The sequence below is a fragment of the Sarcophilus harrisii genome, chromosome 1, assembly GCF_902635505.1.
Source record: "Sarcophilus harrisii chromosome 1, mSarHar1.11, whole genome shotgun sequence".
In the NCBI taxonomy this organism is placed as follows: domain Eukaryota; kingdom Metazoa; phylum Chordata; class Mammalia; order Dasyuromorphia; family Dasyuridae; genus Sarcophilus; species Sarcophilus harrisii.
In genome coordinates, this window is record NC_045426.1 from 13,981,430 (window position 1) to 14,001,228 (window position 19,799).

The window sequence follows — 19,799 nt, forward strand, 5'->3', positions numbered from 1 at the left end:
AAAGATCAGACTAGATCCTGAAATCTAAAAGTACTGACCCCCTCAGTTACAAAATTTTCTGCTGATTTTTTTACATCAGTCTTTTAACAAGTCTATATTCCAAAAGAATTTTTTAAATTCACATTTCTAACAATATATTTATTTTTGTTGTTTTTGATTTTTTTTTGTTTTGGTGAGGCAATTGGGGTTAAGGGACTTGCCCAGGGTCACACAGCTAGGAAATGTTAAGTGTCTGAGGTCATATTTGAACTCAGGTCCTCCTGACTTCAGGGCTGATGCTCTATCCACTGCGCGCCACCTAGCTGTCCCTCTAACAATATTTTTAATACAATAAATTATTAAAATAATGTTAGGTATTATCTTTATACATATTACAAATCATATCACTGGAGTAACTTGGCTTAAAACCACACAATGACAATAATAAAGCCCATCTGAATCTGTTTTCCAAACAATATCTTAAATAACCTTAATATGTAATTTTAATGATTTAGTGTTATATTTTACACAAAGACTAATTATTTCAAGAATTTCATATTATGGGATTCCCTATTTTCAGCTAGTTTATGGCAAAAGACTTTTTTAAAAGTGATGGTATAGAACAGATTTTAATTATAATAAATTATGTTACATTTAGGAATATATTCTTATCAGATTCTTCCTTTCCCCTTCTCACAGAATAGAGGTGCTTAGAACACATAGTGACCTCCATTTTGAACCTCAAAATATGACTTAGAAAAAGCTTGTTAGCTTGCTTGACAGAAACATTTTTCTAAATTCCACAAAAGTCATCCTCACCCTCTTCTTTGTCCTGCTGTTCTTCCCCTTTTAGAATCTGAGGAGAATTAACATTTAATCATTTGCAGACCAAAAGAACTGTATTTTTCTCCTAATTTTACCAACATTGCTTACAGAAACAGCTTTTACCATGTTATACATTTAAAAGAAACTATTGAAATAGTGATATAAAAACCCTGATCAAATTGTCTTAAAAGACAAAAGCCCTTATTTTTGCAGTTTTAAACACATTAGCCTGATGTAAGATTTGGGGGGAAGGAGGAAGGGAGATTGGAGATCAGCTAAAGATAGTTCTCTAGATTTAATTTAAAATAATCCTAGTGTCTTTAAGTGGCTCATTAATTAACCTCACTTGAGATGATGGACTTGTTCCTAGCAATCAGCCCTTACAAGGTACAGCTAAGCTACAGATTGCTTGGTCTGACATATTTTCAGCTGGGAGCTGCAATTAAAGTCCCACCATAGGCAGGAAAAAAAAGGAATTTTTATTTCAAGAAATTCCTTCTCTGATTCTTCCTCCAAAACTGTAAACTTAAACAAGACAGCAAGAAAACTCAGACAAAAACATACAGAAATCATAATTGAGATTTAAAATTACTTGCTTGAGATAACTTTTTTTTTGGCTGTTTTGTTTCATTTTTATTATTATCTTTTGTCTTTTTAAAAAAATTCTAATTTTTTATTTGTTAAAACATTTAAAAATAATAAAATATTTGAAAACATTTTTAAAAATAATTTTTAGAAACAATTTTATTTTCAACATCTTATAAGACTCAAAATCTTATAAAAATAAATGTTGAAAACAAAAATTTTTTAAATCATTTAAAAAAAATATTGAGTTCCAAATTTTTTTCTCCTTATTCCCTTTCTCTTCCCTAAGATAAGAAACATACAGTCATATTAAACATTTCTACATTAGTCATGTTTTTTGAAAGAAGAATCAGGACAAAAGGGAGAAACCACAAGAAAAAGAAAAATACAAAAAAATGTAGAAATAGTATGCTTTGATCTGTAGTCAGACTCCATATTTCTTTCTCTGGATATGGATAGTGTTTTCCATCATGAGTCTGTGAAATTGTCACGGCTCATTGTATTGCTGAGAAAAGAGCAAAATCTGTCATAGTTAGTTGATCATGGTACAATATTATCTTACCGTGTACAATATAATCCTGGTATTATTCACTACATTCAGCATCAGTTTATATAAGTCTTTCCAGGCTTTTCTGAAATCAGCCTGTTCACCATTTTTTATAGAATAATAATATTCCTTTAGATTCATATTTTTTGTCTTTTAAGACACTTTGATCAGGGTTTTTATATCATAGCCTTAAATGATAGCACTTGAGAATTTCAATATTCTTTTAAATGTATAATAACTAATTACCCAGGTATGGGTTGTGTCAATAAAAAGTTATAATTAAAAAAATAAATGTATAATAACTTATTCAGCCATTTCCCAATTGATGGGCATTCCCTCGATTTCTAATTCCTTGCAACTACAAAAAGTTGCTACAAACATTTTTCTACGTGTGGGTCTTTCCCCTTTTATGATTCCTTTGGGATACAGTCTCAAAGGTTGTGCGCAAGCTCCTTGGGCTTCCAAATTGCTCTCCAGAGTAGTACTTAGATCAGTTTACAACTCCACCAACCATGCATTAGTTTTCTAATTTGAGAATTGTCTGCCCTGATTTTTAATTTCCTTGTAAGGTTAGGTTGGATCAGATAGAGAAGTTGAGTTCGGCCTTCAGAAGTCTTGGAAATATAAAAGAAAGTATTCTGAGTTGTGGGGATTAATATTGTCCAACCTGCAATAAAAAAGACTAAGGCAGAACTCTCTGAGCCAGGGGCACTTTAGGCCCCTGGTCATCCTCACAAGTAGACCTCTGGTCATCCTCACAAACTGAGATGCCTCTTCCTTCCAGTACCTTGTTATATTATAGGGCTTAATACCCAAATATGCAAAAGAGGCATGGCAAAATACAGAATCTTTTTGATTGATAGACCTTGCTCTTGGAGGGCCAAAAATGACATTTATTAAAAACAACTGAAAAATAGCACTCTAGCTGTTTCCTTTTAGATGCTCATCCCTTCCCTAGGAGGATGAGATTTTGCCCAAGCGACTTCTAAAAAATGCACTGGTGATCTCTGATACACACCTGAATTAATTTTTAAATTTCTATAATAACTGCAGTTGTCAGAACCTGTTCTGGGATGGGTGGTACAAATACATTGAGTAGTCAGTTTCAGTACAGGACATAGCAAATAAGTTATTTGTAATAAAACATGTTCACATTTTAAGACGTGCTCAATATTCAGATAGTAATAATAAACCCAAATAAAATTGGCTTTTCCCATTTGGGGAGCACTAGATATTCTATTATTACTCCTTAAGTTTTTTTTTTTTAAACCAAAACTGGAGTCATTTATTTTAGACTCAGTGATTAGTTGAACAGCAGTTTGGCACCATAAACTGTTATGACAATATTATTCTCACATTGATTTTTGGAAGGACTAAAATTTTAGGCTAAATAGCTCAAATTGTAAAATAACTCAGATGTGCTCTAGTATTAACCTATGAAATAATGATTTGATACTGTATTTATAGTGGTAACCTGTCATGATTATAGAAATTTGCTACAGAAAGAAATTAGAGACATTGTATAGTAAGGGAAAATGCTTCTCTAACTTCATGTCAATTCCAAGCTAGAGTCATAAAGCCAATTTTATTGAGCCAGGCTTAAAAGGTAGGATAGTTTCCATTCAAGAAGAAATTTATATGGTGGAAAGTGAGTTAAAATAATCCTACCTCACCCCACATTGAGTCATTCTCCCACCATTATTATCCATCTTCACCTGTAATCCATGTATGTCAACTCCAAAGGGTTAGTGGCATCATGAATCATTGGTCTGTTAGGATTCCTAATTATGCCTGAAGTTATACTCAAAATAATAATCATTTAAAAAACCAAGAGGTTTAATAGCAAATTCCAATAATCATAGCTTCTGAGTTTTAGGTAGATTGTGTTATAAAGGACCACATATCCTTGATGGAGATGAAAAAAAGTAGGAGCTCTTTAATTTTATATTTCTAAAACAAGATGTGTGGTTAGGTCTACTTTGAAGGTACTTATTCTTTCTGGATCTATGTCTCAGCTGCCAAGACTTAACTGAAACTCAGTTATAAAATAGAGCTATATGAAGAATTATATGCAAAATTTACAATTCACCTGAAACTTCAGAGAATTTCAATTGTGACATCCTGAAGGCCTGAATTTGAAAAGGAATCTTTCTTTCTCTTATTAGACAAATATTTCAATTTTTTACATGTAAAATTCTTAAAACAGTTTTCAAAATTGTATCAAGTTTCTCACTCCTCATTATCATAATGAAAGAATGTTAGAGAGAATGTCTTTTGTAAACGAAATAACCCACCAGTGATGGGTTTTATGGTCTCTCTTGTTTGTGCTTTGAATGACAATTCAGAATGATTCCCCATTACCCTGGCAGGGAGAACTTCATCACAAGTCCCCAATTAGTTCCATCTTGCTTGCTCTCTGCCCTTAGCAGTGGCGGTTCTCTCTGAGGAGAAAGGCAGGGCCGGGGGCCGGGGGGCTGCAGATCTGAGTCACAGGCAGGAGCTCGGATGGCAGCCGCCGCATTAGTTCTGTCGGATTGCAGGTATGAGTCACAGGCAGCCAATTATATGACAGGATGTCGTTGCCAGGCTCGGAATTAGCCAGTGAGGAAAATGTCTTATTTACCAAGATGGGGACGGGACGAGAGCTTCCTCCCTGTGCCTTCCCCAGGCTGCTCTCCTGCCAGGCCCAGAGACAGACCTCCGCCCGGGGCATCTGCGGGGGCACGGGGCCTTTCTCTTTGGGAAGGGTCGGACGGTTCTACCTGGATACAAGGCCGAGAATAGCAGCAAATTCGAGTCCCAAGAGACAGTTCTTCAAACTGCAGCATTCCACTAATTACCACCTGGGGCTAAATAATGATTATTTCTTCTCCTAGATTAGCCTCCAAGTCTCATGTAGAATGTATTCCCCACCATCCCTCCCCACCCTGGTCTGCAGACAAAGCCAAAGGGAGCACCTGAGAGCATTTCTAGAACCCAGAGGGGTGCCGGGGAGATGGGGTCCCCTGGGGGTCTGACAAGCGGGTCCGACCTGGGCACAATTTCCTTGGTGAAAACTGTGGAGTTGGAAGGAACTGTGGCTTTAGACTAGGGAGTGGACTGTTCAAGGCCTGACTTGGGTACAAAACCCCTCTTTTTCTGTAAGAGCTCAATTGGGCTACAAGCTAACAGAGGGCCCCCCGCAGCTGGGACTTGAAAGGGAAACCCATTAAAACCCCACAAGTTGGACAGGGACAGTCCTGCTAAAAGAATTTATCTGGGGCTTACCTTTCTCCCCCAGACCCAAGAGCCCTGTTTAGCCCTGTATTGCTCTTTGGACTTCTTCACCACCAATTCGCACACAGTGACTATTAGTTCCAAAGAACAGCACCAAAAGACACAAGCACATGAGCTTCCAAATGATCCCATATGATGCCCACTTATTCAAAAATTTCATTTTGCCATTTTGAGTGGGAGAGGCCCTACTTTCTCAAATGACAGACTTCCCAATAATCTGTCATAGGGCTCATCCCAAGGAGCCTCAGAGACAAAGGATTTTACCATGTTTCTCTACCAACAGCAAGTCATTTACTATCATGATTATCCTTTCCTAGTTTTTTTAATAGCTTTTTATTTACAAAACATAGGCATGGGTAATTTTTCAACATTGACGCTTGCAAAACCTTCTGTTACAAATTTTCTCTCCTTCCCCCCACCCCCTCCCTAGATGACAGGTAATCCAATACATGTTAAATATGTTAAATCCAATATATGTATACATATTTATACAAGTATCTTGCTGCATAAGAAAAATTAGATCAAGAAGGAAAAAAAAAACCTGAGAAAGAAAACAAAAATGCAAGCACATAACAACAGAAAGAGTGAAAATGCTATGTTGTGGCTAGTTTTTTAAAAAACAAAATATCCTCCAGTAATCATGTAACAGATGTATTGCTAATATAAAATTATTCAGATTGAAAAAAGGAAGAAGCTTGCTTTAGCAGCTTCTCTTGGCTTATTTAAACATCTCCAGGTGATAATTTAGTTAAATACCTTTCAAACTTATCACTTCATAGGAAGTCATTTATCTTATTATCCCTGGCATTTTTATGCTATCCATAGTAGTTTATGTGGGGCCTATCAAGTGGTAGGCTTTTTTTATGTCTTGAAAGTTGCTTGAAAGCTTAAGCTTGTGTTAAGTAATAGTTCACGTTTATAATTTCTCAATTTCATGCCAATTAAAAAATGGCCTAGCATTTTGTTTTACTTGTGTTTCTACAAGGCCCGAGCATTACAGTATGCATTTTTCCCAACAATCCAGGGAGATAGGTGTAAATATTTATTATCCCCTTTGTATATACAAGGACTAATTAGATTCTCTAATTTACTACTATTACAATAATTTCAGACCAATCAGTTTTGATTTATAATGATTAGGGTCAATAAGTAAACTTCATTTTCTACGAGGTTCCCTTATTTTTCATTGAGTTATAGAAAAAAAAATTCATGGTGACACTCCCATCTTCCCATTACTGCTCTTTTGAATTACCCAAAGACCCAACTGAATTCCTTTCAGTTTCTAAATTACTAATCCTTTAGCATGATTATCTAAACCAGAGCACAGAAATAATGCTTTCTTTATCAATTAATTAATATGCATTTTATGAAACTTAATTTGTTGTCTTACATTGCTTGGGGAAAAGGAGACAGGCAGCAACCGTCAAAGGGCATTGCTTTAAAAAAAATTCCTCAATTTTTTTTTATTTCAGTGGGATTAAGACTCTTTCTGAAATCACATCTTTAAAACCCAAAACCCTCTACTTCCAAAACCTGAATTTAGGCTGTCAGAGCAAACGAACTCCACCTTTCTTTATCCATTTATTCATTCCAATTTTCCTTACTTCCTTATATAATACTACTGTTTTTTTCTTCTAAATACTTAATTTCTTTAGTAGACCCCCTTTGGGCTCTTTAGTAGTTATACATCATAATTCATATCAACTTCTTTAAGGGCCTTTGGGCAATTAGGATTAACTATAATCGCATAGTTTTTTAAGTGATAGACAAATAGACTCAAAAAAAACCTCAACTCATTCAGCCCCACAAGTTCCTCATTGTATGTATCATAGCTGTCAGTAAGCAGGATGAGTGGAGAATAAATCATCTACCTCCTCAAAATTAATCTCTTTGATGCTCTAAAAGCATTCAGACACATATTTCTTATTAGTGCCCAAAAGCCAATGGCCAAAACCCAAGTAGGGCTCCAGAATGTCATATATATTAGTGCCCTAGCAGGTCTCTGCTCTTCTTCCCAAGAGTAAGTCACTATTATTACTCTCTTCTTTATTATTCATTCTTAATGGAACACTGGCCAGCTTTCTCAAAGGCATTTTTTTTTTTTTTTTTGTGCTTGCTGACTTAATGATCCCGATTCCTAATGACCTCTTGTTTTTACAGAATTTTGCTCCCTAAGGAGACCTTAAATGGTGGTACCTTCTATTATGTGTGCACGCCCCTAATTTATTCTTCTTTCTTTCTCATATCTATATATACACATATATTTGCTTAATTTTATCTTTAGTAAATCTTTCCTCAACTTCCCTTAGCCTTATTTATATTATTTGAACTTATTTCACTAATGATTTCAACACAAGTTTTACTGTGTTTTTAATTTACCTAAACAATTGATTTAAAGTAAAGTATTTTCATTAAGTTTCACATACCTTCATATCTTCGGTTGCTTTGTGATTTCAAAACAAGTTTCTTTTTTTCTGGGAGTACTTTGAGATTCATCTTCATTCAGGAGTCTCAACCAGAATATACTTGGTGCCCCCGGGTTACTTAAAAGCATTAAACAACAGAAGGCAAAATGAATTCCACTTCTATCCACTTTTACTCCTTTCTGAAGATGGTTTCACTTAAAACTTCCTAACAGTTTAGTTCTGATTGACAGTGACTGACTTAATCCTAAGTAAATATAAGTGATAATAACCTTATTCACAAAATGAAAAGGAGCCCTCTCCTCATATCTGTAAAACTAAAAGGAACCTTCTTCTCGGGTCAGAACAGGGTGGGGTTGTTCCCAGGATGGTCACAGGCCTAGACAGCTTACCCCTGAGGTAGGGAATCTCTTCCCTAAGGCTGTTGGGTCTAGCCTGAATTATTGCTCCTTCAAGGAGGTATCAGAGCCTATGTGGGGGAATCATCCCCCCAACCCTACCTGTCTGAGGATGGTCATAGCATCTTTTTAGATGGAATTCTTTCCCATTGTGAGCCACCGAAGAGTTCCCTGTCAACCAGTGTTAGAGATTTCTCTTCTAATGACAGAAATGATTTAGTTACTCCTTCATAAAAGAATTTGAAGGTAAAAAATTACTTTAACTCTGCCTACAGGAAATTTTTAAATTAGCTAAATGGCTAACTGAAAATGAGGAACTAGAATTTCTACTGCTGACTCTCTCTGGTGTTTACAAAATGAAAGTAAGTGGAAAGGGAAAAAACCAATAACTTGGGTATAAAAATTTTAAATTAATCTAATTTTTATTTTTAAAAATTTATACTTTTAGTATTTATATAAATTTAAATTATGTAAATATATTTATTAATTTATAACTAGCTACATTTAATATTAATGTTAACTATACAAATATATAAATTGAAATAAATAATTATTGTTTATGATATATTTATCTTCTATGAAAATAGAATTTGCGTTTTCAAGAGCTTATAAATTTAGACATATTAGTCAAAAGTTCAGAAACAGTCCCTAACCTTAGCCCAGTCGGCGACCCTTTTTAAACAAAATGAATTTAAGATAAATCAAAGTAGACTCAATCTTTAGCTAAGAGACATTTATCTCAGACTTGGAGAATTTAGGACAGACAAGGAGAGGAATCCAGTCTCCCAGGGCCAGGGCCATTGGGGAACCACTGTCCAAAATCGACCTGCTATGCACTATATTTTTATACATACATATATATATATATATATATATATATATATATATATATATATATATATATGAGTCCCTTGCAGGAGCCAGCCAAAAAAGGTTGAGGTCTGTGTGTCACTGTTTCATCTGGAGGGCCTGAGGGAGAACTTCGAGCCAGGGATCATGGTCCCTTCTAATGAAGTGAATCCCAAGTCTTTCTGATGATCTCATATCCTCTTCTAGTACCTTGTTTTTATAGAATTTGATACCTACATATGCAAAAGAGGCATGGCAAAATAAAGAATCTCATTGGTTGATAGACCTTGTTTTTTTTTTTGTTTGTTTTTTTTTAGATAATAGCTTTTTATTTTCAAAATACTTGTAAAGGTAGTTTCAGCATTCAGCCTTGTAATACCTTTTGTTCCAAATTTTTCTCCCTCCCTTCTCCAATCCCCTCTCCTAGACAGCAAGTAATCTAATATATGTTAAACATGTGCAGTCCGTCTGTACACATTTCCACATTTATCATGCTCCACAAGAAAGATCAGATCAAAAAGGGAAAAAATGAGAAAGAAAACAAAAAACAAGCAGACAAAAACAAAGGTGAAAGTGCTCTGTTGTGAGCCACACTCAGTGCCCACAGTCTCTCTCCAGTGCAGATGGCTCTCTCCATCACAAGATCATGGGAATTGGCCTGAATCACCTCATTGTGAAAAGAGCCACATCCATCAGAATTGATCATCCTATAATTTTGCTATTGCTGTATATAATGATAATCTTCCATAACAGTCACATCCCATAACTTATTCAGCCATTCTCCAACAGATGGACATCCACTCAGTTTCCAGTTCCCTGCTACTACAAAAAGGGCTACCACAAACATTTTTGCACATATGGGTTCTTTTCTCTTTCCTATGATCTCTTTGGGATGCAGGCCCAGTAGAAACACTACGAGGTCAAAGGGGATGCACAGTTTGATGGCCCTTTGAGCATAGTTCCAGATTGCTCTCCAGAATGTTGGATCACTTCACAACTCCACCAGCAATGAATTGGAGTCCTAGTTTTCCCACATCCCCTCCAACATTCATCATTATCTTTTCTTATTGTTTTAGCCAGTCTGAGAGGTGTGAGGTATATATATATATACAGACTGACTATACATACTCTGAGGTATCTCTTAATTTGCATTTCTCTGATAGTGGTTTAGAGCATTTTTTTATATGAGTAGAAATGATTTTACTTTATTCGTCTGAGAATTGTCTATTCATATCCTTTGGCCATTTATCACTTGGAGAATAGTTTATATTCTTTTAAATTTGAATCGATTCTCTATATATTTTAGAAATGAGGTCTTTATCAGAACCCTTGAATGTAATTTTTTCCCCCAGTTTTCTGCTTCCCTTCTGGTCTGCATTGGTTTTGTTTGTACAGAAGCTTTTTCATTTAATATAATCAAAATTATCCATTTTTCATTTCATAATGCTCTCTAGTTCTTTGGCCATGAATTCCTTCCCTTTCCACAGATCTGAGAGGTAGACTATCCCTTGTTCTCCTAATTTGCTTATAATATCACTCTTTGTGTCTAAATCATGAACCCATTTTGACATTATCTTGGTGTACAATGTTAGGTGATGGTCAGTGGCCAGTTTCTGCTACACTAGTTTACAGTTTTCCCAGCCATTTTTGTCAAATAGTGAATTCTTATCCCAGAAGCTGTGGGATCTTTGGGTTTGCCAAGCACTAGATTACTAGGTATTGACTATTGTTAGACCTTGCTCTTGTGGGTCAAAAATGATGTATTAGCTGGGGGTCACAGGGTGAGGCATGGAGCATCTCCACTGACCAAGTGGTCACAGGATGGTCACCTGCTCATGTTAGGAAGGAGGGGATGGTCTGGGTACAAAAATAAGTCCAAGGGCTTTCCAGAGCATCAACCTCCCTCTCCCCCCTGTGCTGGATTTGCACAAGAAATTTGAGGAAGACAGGATGGAGCTGTCTCTGTCAGCGTTCTTATGGTCCCAGAAGCGAGCCCAGCTTGGGAAAAAAGAGCGAACTTTGCATTAACGTTGAGGGGCCCTCCAACAATCTCTTTATTCATGACTTATGAAGACCGTCCGACTGATTAATGCTGATCAGGACCGAGCATGGGTCCAAATGGGTCACTGCTCACGGAATCCGCCCCAGTCCTTAGTTGTGAACGAATGTGTCTCCTGCCTTCCTTGGCAGAGATGGTCATGGCGACAGAGGCTGGACTGTTGCTTGGGCTATCAGAACTGGCCGGCGTTGGGCTGAGTCCAGCCTTGGGGATCATTAAGGGATGTAGCCAGAGATAAGCGAACTGTTACTTTCAAAAGCAGGGGGCCAGCACTTTAGGGTGATGGTTTTGCAGCATTTGGTGCCGGAGGGGGCCCCAGGGATGTGCTGCGGGCTTGAAGGCCCGGCTGAGACTGGAGCCCAGCTCTTCTGGCTCCTGGCCCAGAGGCCCGCGTGTCCGGCTGCCTTGGGACAGCCCAGAGGGAGACGGGGGTGGTAGAGCGTGGCCGAGGGCAGGCCTACTCCGTGTGGGTGGGAAGCAGACGGTTCTTGGAGAGCGGCCTTTGGGCCAGAGCAGCCCACTGGGTTCTGGGGGGCTGTGGCCGAGCCAGAAAGGGGCAGTGCTTGTGGAGCGAGGGCTCCGTGGTCCGGCTCTAGCCGGACAGGCACGTGTCCTGTTTTCCAGACCGACTAGTCGAATCCACCGCATTGAAGAAGGCCGTGGAGAGCGTGTACGCGGCCTACCTGCCTAAGAACACACACCCGTTTCTTTACCTGAGGTAAGTGGGCTCCTGCTGCCCACCAGCTCGCACGGTGGCCTGAATGAGAAGCCCCCTCCCCGCTGCCCATGAGCCCACTCTCCCTGACCAGGACCCACCGGGTGTGGGGCTGAGGGCTGCCCTGTGCTTGTGGCATCTTGGACTTCCTCGGGGGGCAGGCATCCATTTCAAAATGAAGTCTCCCCTTTATTTCTGGCTCTAGGGGTCAGACGGCGAGCCCCAGATGGGCAGCTGTTGCCACTCATCACTGAGGAAGGAGGGGCAGAGTGATGGGGGAGGAGGGATGGCGGGTCTAGTCCCTCCTCCTGGGCCTGACAGAAGGCGGGCCAACATAGGGCCCATGGAGGCCAGCTTGGAGCCAGTTCTACCCCGCAGGCCGGGAGGAGCTTGGAGTAGTCACTGCAGTTTCTTGACTGACCATCTGACGGCTGTGCCCTCCCTGGGCTTGGGCCCTGTGGGCAGCCGGCTGACCGCTGGCCTGGCTGAGCCCTTGTCACGGCTTCTGCCCAGAAAGGACCCTGCCCACCCTGGGGCCCGCAGGCTCAGCACCCTCCCTGCCCTGTCCCCTTCCTCCCCCAGCCTGGAGATCGCCCCCCAGAACGTAGACGTCAACGTTCACCCCACCAAGCACGAGGTGCACTTCCTGCATGAGGACAGCATCCTGGAGCGCGTGCAGCAGCACGTGGAGGGCCGACTCCTGGGCGCAAACTCCTCGCGCACCTACTTCACGCAGGTGGGAGATCTGGGGTGGGGACCCAGGGCCCCCGACATTGCCAGGCCCAGGGCTCCTTCCCATGATGCAGTGTGGCTAACCTCTGAACCACTCAACCTTCAAAGTGGGTGTGGGAGTGGAGACCCCTGGCCCGCCCCCAATGATTGCTGGGACCCATCCCCAAGGAGGGCCACTGGGAGCACCCTGCCCCATGTGGGAGCATCCCACCAGCCGGGGTACCCGGACAGGGCGTTGGGACCCGGGACCCCCTGCAGAAACATCCTTCATGAAGCTCTGGGACCGATCCAAAGCAGAAACACTCTGGACTCTCCAGCATGACCCTCTCGCCACTCCCATGGAGACTAGGCCAACCCCCCCGCCTCCCCCCCGCCAAGTCTAGCCTAACCCCTTACCCGAGTCCCGCCTGGACCCCCACCCAAGCCTTCCTGCTCTCTGCCCCATGCAGACCCTGCTTCCGAGCATCGCCGGCTCCGTGACCGAGGGGCTGAAACCCGCCTCGGGGGGCTCGGCCTCGACTCAGGGCGCCGGCGACAAGGTCTACGCCCAGCACATGGTTCGCACCGACTCTCGCGAGCAGAAGCTCGATGCTTTTCTGCAGCCCAAGAGCAGACCCTCAGCCGGGCAACCCCCAGCCCGGAGTCCTGAGCGGCGGCCGGAGGCCCCGGCTGGCCGGCCTGGGGAGGAAATGGAGGAGATGGAGATGGAGGAGGCACCCAAGGGCCCTGAGCCGGCAGCAGATCTGAGGGAAAGGGACGGGCCACCGGCTATCAGCACCCACCGGTGAGGGCCAGTGACAGCTCGAAGGGTCCCTGCCTCTGGGGGGGGCTGGAACCCCCCACTCACAAGGAGGAAACTGCAGTGAAGGCTGCAGCAAGAGATGAGTTTAGCTTTCAGGTTCTTAACAGACTGAATTCTTCCAGGCAGTTCCTGGACAGAGCCCGCTGAAAGCTGGGGTGCCTGGTACCGGGGCTCAGGGAGTGCTCAGGAGCCTGACCCCCACTGCCCCCAAAACTGATGCATGGGGGTCCCCACGCTTTTGCTTCCCCTATTTATGCATGTGAGGCAGGACTGGAATTTCCCTCCAGTTCTGAGATGAGAAGAGGGCAAACAGAGGGGCCTGACCTCGGGACCACCCCGGGGAGTGGAGGGCAGAGGGCCCCCAATACCTTCTGGGTGCTTTCCCAAAGGAGCGGAAGGGGGACTCCCGACAAGATAGGAGTCAAGGAAGGGTTAGCAAGAAGCGGCTGTTTACCTGGTTTGTTTTTCCTTATCTTTTCCTTCAAAATGGGCTAAATTTGTGGAATTATCCCCAATGTTTGGGAATTTTTCTTGCCACTTTAAAATGACAAGTTGCCCAACTTCCCAAATGTCGCTTTCACGTTTCTGAGAATTGGCCGAGACGTTCTGCTCTCAAAACTTGGGAGAATCGGCTCCGGTGTAATTTCCATTTTAATTAGCCAACTTTTCGGTGTGACCCCAGCTTGGCCAGAGCGGGGTCCTCGGGAAAAAGTGAGGCTCAAGAAACTTTCCCAGCATTCCGACTGCAGCCTGGGAGTTTTCCTCGATAGCTACATTTGAAATCTTTCTGGGTCACAGACAGACACGGCACAGACGTTCTGCACAGAGACGCAGACGTGCACACAATGACGGGGGGTGGGGGGATGGGGGCAACGGTCCCGTCTGCCGAAAGCCAGGCATCTTCTAGCACTTCTGCCTTTTCTGGCATCCCGGGGGGGGGGGGGCAGCAAGGGGCGCCCAGGAACTTTGACAAAAAGTGCAAGAATGTCCCAGTCTGGGCGTCCCCAGTCCAGGAAAACTTGCCGAGCGCGGAGCTCCCGACGACCCAGACAAGCCTCCCATTGGCTTGGGGTGTCCTGCTATAGGATGGGGGAGAAATAAATGGGGGGCTTACCGTGATAAGCCAGAGGAGGCCAGAGTCTCCTCGTATGGGCCACCAAATGTTGAGGTTGGGAAGGGAACCCAAAAGTTTGGGGTCACAATAGTGGGGGGAGGTACCCCGGGACAGTGCCGGCCTGCCCCCCGGGGCTTCACTTGCTCCCCTTCCTCATCCTCCGTCTCCCGCAGGAAACGGCCGAGGGAAGACTCTGACGTCGAGCCGATGGAGGAGGAAATGACCGCCGCCTGCTGCCCGAGGAGAAGGGTGGTCAAGCTGACCAGTGTGCTGACCCTCCAGGAGGAGATCAGTGAGAGAGGCCATGAAGGTGCAAGGGGGGGGACCGGGGAGGGAGGGGACTTTTCTAAGGGATGCAGCCGGCTGGAGGAGCACCGTGGGGAGGAGCGCAACGGGCTGATGCTGGGGGCTTGGGCCAGGCCTCTGAGGAGTGTCCTGTTGACTCCTCATGGGGAAGGGAAATGCCAGCATGAGTCCCATTCTACCCTCGGGCAAACTGAGTGACCCCCCCTCAGCTGGGGGGGGGTGCCTGAGGCTGGATGTGAAGTGAGGTCCCTACCATGTGCCCTGGGCAGTACTTCTGTGCCCAGAACCCCTCTGTCAGCCCCTTCTCCACAAATCCAGTCTGGCCAAGCTGGGGGCCAGTGCCCACTGTACCATGCTGCCACTTAGACTGTCAGGGGCCAGGGGTCTTGTCTGTTTGGCCTTAGAGTTGGCCAGGGAGGCCCTGCTTAGGACATGGTGGGTGAGACGGCCTTGGGGTCCTCAGCGCCACTCCCTCTTTCCGTGTCCCTGTTTGACCCTCAGGCTGGGGCTTCCTTTCCCCACCTGCCCCCCATTCACTGATCCATTGGCAGCTCTGCACCTGGAGCATCCTCGCCTTGGCCAGAGCCGGGTCCCCAGGGGTGGGGTCACAGCAGGGGCCCGAGGGGCAGCAGAAGGGGCCTCTGTGAGCTTGATCGGCTGAGGGGCTCCTGGGGGTTGCCTGGGGAGGGGAGGCAGGGTCTGGGGGCCAGGCTGACTCAGGGCCCATCGTCGGTCTTTGTTCAGCTCTGCAGGAGATGCTGCGCAATCACTCCTTTGTGGGCTGTGTGACCCCTCAGTGGGCCCTGGCCCAGTACCAGACCAAGCTTTACCTTCTGGACACCACCAAGCTCAGGTGACGCCCCGGGGCATGGGGGTGGGGCACGGCTGGGAAAGAAGCAGGCCCCCCAGGTATTCCAGGCCCTGAGCTCACTGCATGGCACCTGCTCCCCTCGAGTCGTGGGAACCCAGGAAGGGCCTTTGGCCGCTTAGGGGGACCACTGGGGGCACCATCCTCTGCAGGGCTTCCAAAGGCTCTCTGGCCCTGGGAAGGGATCCTCTGTGGGCTTCCATAGTTTCAGGGGGATCAAGGGGGGGCCCTTCCCCCAAGGGACCCACCTGGGGGGATCTCACCCCTGTCTGGGCAGGAGCTCCTGGGCGACCTTGTGGGCCCTGCAGTCACTAGCACTGTGCCCATGGCCCAGTCACCCTGAAGCACCCTAGGTCCCCGATGCTGTGTCAGCAGGCATGGAAAGGGTTGGAGAGACCTTGCTGCAGTAATTGGGCTCCTTCTGTTTAGAGCCAGAAGTGACTGCATGATGGGGCCGGGAGCCCTAAGGAGGCCTTTCGAGCACTTTTCAGGGGTTACGTTGTACGTACAGTGCAGAGGTCTGGGGTCCCCCTCCTCGTAGGGCCCCGAGCCCCAGGCCCTGACTGTCCTGCCCCAAACTGGAGAACCCAGAAATGGGTTATGAGTGTGGCAGAGGGACTGGGGCCCCTGGAGAGCCCCTGTCTGACTGGGACAGGCACCCCCCAAATTCCGTGCAGGGAACCCTTGCAGCCTGGGGCTCTCCATGGAGCTATCGGTCCTGTGCAATACAAGGCAGGCTCTGGGGCCCTTCTCAGGCCCTGCATCTTCCCTGCTAGGCTGGGTTACCCCAACTCCTAGGAGGCAGAGAATTCTGTCCCAGGGCTGTTGGAGGGAGGGAATAAGCATGTATAGAGCTCCTGCTGTGTGCCAGGTACTGGGAGTTCTTTATAAGTACGATCTCATGGAGGCCTCACGGCCATGCTGGAGGGATCGAAGCTGGTGGGGTCCCATTTTGCAGATGAGGAAATTGGAGGCAGGCAGAGGGGCTGAGGCCGGAGGGAACTCGGGCTTTCCTGAAGCTGGCCCTCCGCACTGTGTCTGCGGCTCCCTGTTGTCCCCAAGCTTGAGCATTTCCTTCCATCAGTTAGAGAAGGGGACCGTGGGCCTTCCAAGGCCGCTATGTCAAGGACAAGGGCATTCCTGAGGGGCAGCAGAGGCTGAACCGGGAACTCCCAGGAGAGGAAAGTCCTCTCCCCAATCCCAGGCAGCCTCATCCTGAGCCGTCTGTGCCCCTGAGAGGCAGAAGTGCCCCTTTTGGGCTCACGTGGTCAGCGCGTGTCTGAGGGGCTGGCAGCCAGTTCTCACCCATCACCCTCAGGGCTCACCTGCCCCTAAAGATGCTGTTTTTCTCTTTCAGTGAAGAACTCTTCTACCAGATTCTCATCTATGACTTCGCCAACTTTGGGGTGCTGAGGCTGTCGGTGAGTCCCCCCCCAATCGGGGCCTTCTCTTTGGGCTCGATTTGGCTCCCAGAGGAGAGAGCCTCTGTCTATGGGCCCCGCGGCTCTGCGCGTGTGGTGTCTGTGCTGGCTCGAGCATTTCCCGCCACGTCTCAGCCGGCCACTGTTCCCGTGCGGGATCCCCGAGGTCGTGCGGGTGGTTTTGAGCAACAGGGATGTGAGAGTCCTTTAGAGCAGAGACAGAGACACAGGGAGACAGAGAGAGGGACAGAGAGACAATGAGACAGAGAGAGAGAAAAAGAGACAGAGAGAGAATGAAACAGAGAGAGACACAAAGACAGAGAGAGAGGTGTTCTGTCCCCATGCAAAAACTGCCATTTGGTGTGAGCTCTGCCAGAACCAGTGGGTAAAGTGAAGGGGGCACCCGGGGGGTGGCAGGTGGGAGCCGGGCTCCACAGCAGCCTATGAGAGGTAAAAGAGGCACGGAAGTGGCGCTGGGGACCGGCTTCAGGAGAGCTGCAGACGGTAAAATTCGGTCGGGTACCACGAGTACAAGATTGTTCAGGATCAGACATCCCCTCACAAGGCTCAGAGGCGAGCGAGCTTTTATTTTTCGGATCCGTGGGCTCAGGCAGACACAGCGAGGCACAAAGTCTTCCTGAAGGAGCAACCTGGTTTGGGGAGATAAGTCTTTTATGGCTCAGGAGGAGGAAGAGTGAGGGGCGGGATCCAGGGAGTGAGGGGACTCATTGGGAGCAGGCCTTTTATAGGGGAAATAAAGCCCGCTGGGAGGGGCCAGGAGCCGCCATGTGGTCAACCCGGGTCCCAGACCTGGTGCCGACCCGTAGCTCAGAAGGCAGACACGGGGTCGTCCGTGGGGTCCCTTCCTCAGTTGCTCTGCACATTCGGGAGAGTCCGGGAGTTACCTAGTCACAGAATTCCCTGAGGGAGGGTCTTCTGAGGGGGAGGAGAGCGAAGCAGCTGCCACAGGGACAAAATTGCCCAGCACTGAGAATAGACAAAAGCAACGCAGCCACAACGAGCAGGGAAGCTGCCGGACTGGGAGGAAAAGGCTCTCCCGGGCTGAGATCTGTAAAGTGAACCCCCAAAGTTGTTCCCAGCTGATGGCAGAGGCTGGGACCAGGGGGTCCCCCTATTGGCAGAGGGGCCCCTAGGGCCCTGGAGTAGTGGGAAGCCTGGCCTCCTCTTCCCTCAGCTGCCTCCAGTGGGGTCCCTCCCCACATCGGGCCAGGGCAGTGGACACTGCTCCCCACCTTCACGGTCTACTCTCGCTCCTTCCTTCCCTGCCTTGCCAGGAGCCCGCGCCCCTGTACGACCTGGCCATGCTGGCCCTGGAGCACCCCGAGAGCGGCTGGACCGAGGAGGACGGCCCCAAGGAGGGGCTCGCCGAGTACATCGTGGAGTTCCTGAAGAAGAAGGCCGAGATGCTCGCCGACTACTTCTCCCTGGAAATCGATGAGGTGGCAGCAGCCGGGCCCTCATTCTTGGGCCTCGGGGGGTGTCTGGGACTGGAGATGGGGGGCTTCCACTGATCCTGACGTGGGAATTCCCCTCTGCCTGACCTCGTGCTACCCTGCGCTGGGGGAGGCCCCAAAGGCCACCCAGGAAGGGGAAGGGGTGCTCTGGTCCCCCTTGTACCTGCAGCCGAGTTTCCAGAGTCCTGCTCTGGCTCAGGGTTGTGGGAATAGGGCGGACCCCATGGAGGGCAGCACTGTCTTACTCCCCCATCCCGTGACAGGAAGGAAACGTGACCGGATTGCCTCTTCTGATTGACAACTACATCCCCCCATTAGAGGGGCTCCCCATGTTCGTCCTGCGGTTGGCTACTGAGGTGAGCGGCTGCTCCTTGGTGGTCAGCGCAGGCCCAAAGTGGCCGGGGGAGATCTGGGAGGGGTGGAGGGAGAGGGAAGAAGAGCAGGGACCCCAGAGAAACGTCTCCCAGAGGCCCCTGAGTGGAAACTGAGGGCAGAGCTGACGTGCCCTGAGGGCAGTCGCAGAGCCAGCCTTCCTCCAGGCTGCAGATGGGGGGGCTTGGGGCAGGCTGGGCGTGTGGCCGGATCTGAGGTGGGGGCCAAAGTCCCGCACTGCCCCAACGCAGGGGCCCCTGTCCCGGGCCCTCTGCCCTTCCCACTGAGCTTCTCCCCGTCTCTCCGGCAGGTCAACTGGGACGAGGAGAAGGAGTGCTTTCAGAGCCTCAGTAAGGAGTGTGCCATGTTTTACTCCATCAGGAAGCAGTACGTGGGGGAGGAGGCGTCTCTCTCTGACCCAGAGGTCAGTGACCCCTTCCTGGGACCCACGAGAATCGGGGGCTTCGCTTCTTCCGGGGAGTCGAAGCATAACTTTGGGCTGACTTTGGAAGGAGAAGTGGGGGCTGAGTGGGTGGGGCTGGGATGGGGGCCGGCTTCTCGGAGCCCCTCCCCACTCGTGCCCGGGGCTCTGGGTCACCCGGAGAGCTGGTGGGCTCTCAGCCCTAAGGCCGGGCAGCTCGGACACAGAAAGGTGACAGCCACTTGGGGACGACAGTCCGGGGCCGTGGGGTTTGGCCGTTTCTGCCGCCCTTTCCCTGGCCTTTATCACAGTCCAGAGAAAGCCACCCCCCCCCCCCCCGGGCAGTGGCTCCTGGGCTCACCCCAGACAGCGCTTTTTAAGTAAGAAGGAGCCTTGGGGCTGAGGAGGTGGGGCAGGCCCTGGGTGTGAGACAGCCGGGGCAGGGGGACTAGAGTGGGAAGTGCAGGGGGTCTGGAAGGGTGGGGGGAGGGTTCACCCAGCAGGGTCTGGGAGCCCCAGCCCCGGCCGCTTCCTCCTTGGCAGCCCCTTGGGCCTCAGCAGTTTGTGCTGGGCACACTTGCTAGCATCAGGCCTCCCTAAGGGCCAGGGCAGCAGGCAGTGCCCTCGGAGTG

At 47.4% G+C, this 19,799-nt stretch overlaps 1 protein-coding gene across 1 annotated transcript in view; it reads left to right on the forward strand.

Annotated features, from left to right (window-relative positions):
* Window positions 1–19,799, forward strand: part of MLH1 (mutL homolog 1) — a 45,541-nt gene that overhangs the window by 25,393 nt on the left and 349 nt on the right. Inside the window, exons 10-18 of the mRNA XM_031952508.1 lie at window positions 11,566–11,659; window positions 12,239–12,392; window positions 12,838–13,172; window positions 14,478–14,614; window positions 15,355–15,463; window positions 16,836–16,899; window positions 18,195–18,359; window positions 18,638–18,730; window positions 19,057–19,170. Coding sequence (XP_031808368.1) covers window positions 11,566–11,659; window positions 12,239–12,392; window positions 12,838–13,172; window positions 14,478–14,614; window positions 15,355–15,463; window positions 16,836–16,899; window positions 18,195–18,359; window positions 18,638–18,730; window positions 19,057–19,170 — 1,265 coding nt within the window. The remainder of the gene's footprint in view (window positions 1–11,565; window positions 11,660–12,238; window positions 12,393–12,837; window positions 13,173–14,477; window positions 14,615–15,354; window positions 15,464–16,835; window positions 16,900–18,194; window positions 18,360–18,637; window positions 18,731–19,056; window positions 19,171–19,799) is intronic.